The sequence below is a fragment of the Nicotiana sylvestris genome, chromosome 2, assembly GCF_000393655.2.
Source record: "Nicotiana sylvestris chromosome 2, ASM39365v2, whole genome shotgun sequence".
Classification (NCBI taxonomy): Eukaryota; Viridiplantae; Streptophyta; class Magnoliopsida; order Solanales; family Solanaceae; genus Nicotiana; species Nicotiana sylvestris.
In genome coordinates this window covers 104,925,176-104,931,113 of record NC_091058.1, presented here as the reverse complement: position 1 = coordinate 104,931,113, position 5,938 = coordinate 104,925,176, and the positions used below count along the sequence as shown (strand labels likewise).

Here is a 5,938-nt window from a genome sequence, read left to right as displayed (position 1 = left end):
TTTGAATTTGAACAACTTAAAAGTAATTTGGGGTCCAATGTCATAATTGTAAGGAAGAGATCGTGCAATTCACTTTACACACAGCAATCAGCTAGTAACTCCATTTAAATCCTACACCAGTACCCCCCAAATCAATCCTACTAAAAAAAGGAGTAACTACCAACTTTACACTTTAGACAAACGTAGTCTTGTCAGGAAGCCAATCTCAATAGAATCTCATAAAACACAAATAAATTTAAAAGAATTGTGAAACGAACAGATTTTACTGATCTTGAGAACGAGGTTGCCTGCGAAAAGGTACATCCTTCTTAATCACCACAACGTCTTTACCATCTTCCTCTTTTACATTTTCTACCTTACTCTCTGTTTTCTTCTTTGACACTCGGAATGCACTCTTCAATCCATTCATAAACCTTCGACTAAAGTTACTCTTTTCCACTTTCATACTTAACTCGTACGACACTTCTGATGAATTAGACGACGCAAGTAATCCTCTTTCTCTACCTGTAAGAATCCGAAAGCTCGCTGAGGAAACTGATCCAATTTGTCCTCTATCAATCTTATTCTCGGAACTCAATCGAAAACTAGCAGACCGAGCAGAATCATGCGTCAAATTACTCTTCGTGTTTTGATCTGATTCTTTAAGAAGCTTCCTCATACCACTCAATTCATTCTCCAAGCTCTGGATTCGCGAGCTCGTGGCATTCATCGCTGCCTTAAGTTGTGCCACTTGACGTAGTGCTGCATCTCGTTCGAGAATTGTACCTAAACTGACTTCGTTTTTGTTTTGGAGATGATTAATGTGATGATGGTGGTGGTTGTCGGCCGCAGTCGCGGTGAGGATAGAGCGACGTGTGTTTAATTGTTCCACAAACATGGCTTGGACCACAAACCTTAATGGCATTCTTGAGTTTTGGACCGCATGCATTAGAAGTTGAGGCGAGAGAATGGTACAGTCGATGTAATTGCACATTGCTATTTTTTCTTCATCTGATATCTTGCCCTTGTATCCCTGTTGAAAAAAAACAGATTCAACAGATTAAAGGACAAAACAAATGGAGAATCATTAATATTGGTAGGAAATTGTGATTTAGACCCAAATTTTGAAAGGAAGAATTACACCCCAATCTAAAATGGCCTAGGTTTAAAGTCCTTACCCGATTTGGTCCAGGTTGTAGAAAATTTGAAAGAAACTTTTCAACATTTAGCCCGTTATTGAAGACACACTTCTAGGGGTTTTTTTCTTTTCTTCTTTCTTCTTTCCCAGAATACTCAATCTCTCCCCACTCGCCGCTCTCATCTTTCTCCCTAAAAATTACAGAATTATTTTGTACACAATCGTGTTAATTGCTTTTGAGCACAAGGGCTCTTTAATCCTCAAACTCTATGTCAATTAGGTTTCGAATTTTGAGTTAATTGACGAAAAGGGGTTAAGGAACCACAATAAATTTGGCCTACCGGTCCAGAAATTATTAGATCTGGCTTAAAACTATCAAATCTTGCCTAGAAGAGCATTTCCGACGACCTCGTCTCGTATTTTCTTACTTTTCTCAGTTTTTATATCATCCTTTGCTACTGGTGAAGCCTAGATTTGAATGGCAAAACCTCGCCGTAAAATTCAACACCAGCAACCACCCAAAAATACAAAGTAGTGATGGATAGAAGATGTTTTCTAGTGTAAATGTTGAATGGGTAATATTTATACACACTTATACAATATTGTATAAGGATGTATAAGTATGTATATCTGCGTACAATGTTGTATAAATTATCTATGTTTTTAATGTATAAGTGTGTATATACGTTATACATGTATAATACGCATCCATGGACGTTTTGCACTTTTTTCTCTTTTTCTTCTTTGTCTTATTTTTTTGGTATACATTATGAGAGATTGTATATACAATCTCTAATTATATAGGCCAAAATCTGCCCCGAGGAAAATTGGTATACAGCGATGTCGAGGAAGGGATTAGTTGAGGTCAATTAGGAAGCACCAAGGTTCGTGACCGAGGAGCTGACCACAACCGAGGTCGACTGTTGTGTCCACAGTTGCAATGGTCACTATTTGAAATAAGATACTGAAGAGAATATTCCTTTGGATATTCCTTTGATTTGTACTGTTAGGGTTGTTAGGAACATGACTTGTATAAATAGAAAAAGAGATAAGGGGATAAGGCATGTAATATTCATTTGATAAGAACACTTTTTGAGAAGAAGACTCTCTCTTTAGCAAAGATACAAATTCTACCTTTTTACTAAGATTACATCATTTATTATTTCACACTTTTACATCAGATCCGAGAATAGTTCCAATATTCTAGGATTTGTCTATCATTCATCACTGTCAAAAAGAAGAATCATTCACCTCATTCAATATTTGGTGAATCATTCTCCTTATTTACACAATAAGAATGATGTTGTTCTATTATTGCTCTAATCTTTTAGAATATTAAATGCGCACTGTTTTCAGCTTCCCACCAACATTATCTCATGTTTTTTATGCTAACTAGCTCTAGATCTAGAAATATTATCATTAACTAGGTTTAACCCTTAATTTCACAAAATTTAATAGTTTAATCGAAAGTATATATTATTTTTTGGTCAAACAATAATTACCTGAAAAATACGACTAACAATTATTTTAAATTGCTAGTACATTAATTATTATACGCGGTCATTAAATTTTAGTGATATTTTTATTCTTGAAATTTTGCCATTTTTACAAAGATCTTTTACCAAAATTAACCTCAGATATGGCCAGTCAAAAAAAAAAAAAAAAAAGAACTCAGTAAATAAAGCAATGTAACTGTTGAAAAAAATAAAGCAATGTAACCAACTTACCTTAAGATAAAGGTCAACAACTCTATAGAGCTGGTCATGGCTTCCGCTCAACCACCGATTCATTGACTGAACGACTAATTGAAAATCCACGGGTCGCAACTCTTTAACGTCGTTGAGGCACCTCATAACGCCGTTACCATCGTCAGCCAAACTTAACGCTTCAATACATCTACTCAACACTGACGACATCGTTTCACATTCCGGCAGCAGCGGAACGCAAGAACGCAGCACAATTGATGCATACTCTCGGTTAACGGCAATTACACGGCGAAAATAAGCTTCCGTTTTCTGTGCCAAGTTCTCACCACCCGCCATGTTATTAGCCTCCGTCATTTCTAGCAACTCCGCCGCCGTACGAAGAGCGGCGACGTTAAACGGCGTTATGACTATGTGCGCATCGTAACAAAACTCGGCGATTAAAGAAAATATTTCTGCCGTTATCTTTAACGGCGGAGAGAGGGTTAATTCGGACTGGCCCTTCAGGTTCCTTTTCAGAAATCCACTCCTTGCTGTCAACGGATCCTAAGGTAAATTTAGGAAATTAGTAAATGCCCCTAGCTTTTGCATTAATTGTGAAAATTACACTTCAGTTTAGTAGGCACAGCTCTCAAGTACATACCCAAAAATAATAAAAGCAATTTATGGTCTTTTAAGTTTTATGTATGTACTGATTATTTTTCAAAACGTATCAAATTGAGTTAGATGAAGAGTAATTGCAAGTTATAATATGTCCATTACACTTATTCTATTTATCTTGAAATAGATAATACTCCAAACCTTAGGAAACATGAAAAGAAACAGAAGTGCTGCCAATTAATGGTGAAAACTGAGTAGCCCAAAAAACTAAAAAGTAGTACAATTATCATCTCTCTGACCGTCATGTATCAATTTCGTTTGTTTTTTTTTGTTGGTTTATGTATCAATCTCGTTGTTAATACATTAGTAGTATAATTTTTGCATTCTGTCATTCTCAAAAAAAGAAAATAAAAAAGGGGAATTCTAGACAAATGCTATTAAGAAATGGGCCACGTTTGGATTATTACTGTTAGAACTTTACGGGTAGATAGTAGAGAATCTAGAGATTTGTGTTGAAACAATTTAAAAGATTACGGTAAGATACGAACAAATAAACAAATTATTGAGTCATCAGCTATAATTTATGCCTGTTCAGATTGATAGCGATGTAGCAACAACATAACAATAAGTCAATTTTATATCCAGCAATTCATGGCGACACTCTCTCCTGTTATTCATAATTTAAGATTGGAAAAATGGTTTATAATTTGCAGCTACACATATAGACAAGAAGCACATATCAATCACATGTAAAATAAAAAAAAATTGTCGAAGGAACAAAAGAGGACCAAAAAAAAGAGAGAAAAAAAACACAGATTTCGTACAAAGCTCCTCCTGATTCTCTTTCCCCATGGGAAAACAAAAAAGAAAAAGAAGAGAGTGAATAGTGAATATATTTGGAGCATGAGAGTACCTTGTGTAGGCGAAAACGTGACTCCTCAACACGTATAACTACATCAGTGTCATTTCCTGTAGCTTGGGACCTTAAATAACAATTTCAAAGAAAAAACACCAAAAAAAAAATCAGAGAGTAAATCATAGCCCTTGAACGTAAACTGAGTAGGAATTTAGCAGTAAATTGCATACACCTCCAACCCCTGAGGATGATAATTACAACTAATCGTCAATAAAAAGTGAAATTAGTAACTTGAAAAAACTATAGTAGTAAGTTATTTATTACAATAGATTAAATAAACTAATAGTGTAACAACTCTTGTATATTCTTAGTGTATATAAGTTAAAATTCTTACCAGGAGACAACTCGAGAGCAGGGAGGTGAAGGAGATGGGGAGATTTCTGGGGAGACAGAAAGGGAAGTGGAGGAATCTTCAATATCATCTTCATAGATAGTATTCACAAGCCCTAAATCTGCCCAACGTCCTCTGATGGCTTCCATGGCCATGTCCTTCAATTTTTACCTTACTGTACCTACCACTGCTGCTTCTGCCGAAACGTTACGTTGGGTTTTGTTAATAATAATTTTAGGGTAGGGAGAAACCAAAGGAAAGGGGTGAAAGCAAGAATTATTACCCTGTTGGTAATTATGTAGTTGGGAGCATTAAATGGTAACAAGTAAGGTAATAAATGCCTTTGCCTTAATACTCTTTTGGTTGGAAATTCAAAAATACTTGCTTTCTTTGATGATTCTCTTCCTAAACCAGACTTTGAAATCTGATTTGCTTTCTATATATTGTAATCTCAACTTTCCTTAGAAATCTATGAAGGTGATATGATGTATAGTCCAAATGGCTGGAAAATTTCTTTGGATGGAAGACAAACAACTATTTTACTAAAAATAGAATGAAATGATGATGTTTTGTTTTACGGTTAGAAAGGAGAAGTGGAGAACGATGTATTACCAAATGGCAATGAAAAAAGAATGGCATGTAGTAGACAACTTACACTTAAACAAACTCAGAACTTAAAAAGGAGAAAGCTATTGAAGGAGGGAGGAAGCCATCGCTTTCGGGAGCGGTGCATGTAGTTGTGCCAAATCAAACTAAATAGGAGACTCATTGAAAGGGGTGTAATTGAGTAATTATTATTATTGTTATGGATTAATATCATAATTCTTTTTGTTTATATTTGCATTAATGTATCAAGATTGTTACGTTGGTTGACAACTAGCAATATTTGTAATTCATTAAGACATGTATAAATAGAGCAAATATTAGTTTTTATATTTGTTTGACGGTCAAAGAATATTTTAGGTAGTCTAAGTAGGGATTTTTTAGGATAAGTATGATCAATATTTTATAAGACGCTGAAAAATATAACTGAAGAAATTATTACTAGTATTTTCAGTCATTAAGTTTCGTTGTTGGTCAATGAGATTTTTAAGTAGCTTTAATAAGGTTTTGGTAAGAAAGTATTGCATTGAATTGGGACAAAAAACACGTACGCCTCTAAAAGAAGCGTTACTTAAAAAGGCTTGTCAAAATAGGCCTTATGAAAGCTAAAGGAAGAGTTCAAGGGACGCTAGAAAAGTTAAAACTAGGGACCATTTGTATTTATACCC

General features: G+C 34.9%; 1 protein-coding gene across 2 annotated transcripts; it reads right to left on the bottom strand.

Moving 5' to 3' along the window:
* LOC104216673 (BTB/POZ domain-containing protein At3g49900) lies at window positions 1-5,392 on the bottom strand. 2 transcript variants are annotated; one of them, XM_009766785.2, is made up of 5 exons: window positions 4,951-5,392; window positions 4,671-4,863; window positions 4,334-4,403; window positions 2,845-3,366; window positions 1-1,012 (listed from the first exon to the last, which is right to left on the bottom strand). In XM_009766785.2, the coding sequence occupies exons 2-5, from the start codon at window positions 4,820-4,822 to the stop codon at window positions 263-265; spliced, it is 1,494 nt and encodes a 497-aa protein (XP_009765087.1). In that variant the 5' UTR covers window positions 4,823-4,863; window positions 4,951-5,392; the 3' UTR covers window positions 1-262. The 2 variants fall into 2 exon arrangements, with proteins under 2 accessions (XP_009765087.1, XP_009765086.1); XM_009766784.2 differs by having other exon boundaries at window positions 4,671-5,392.
* Window positions 5,393-5,938: the final 546 nt, after the last annotated feature.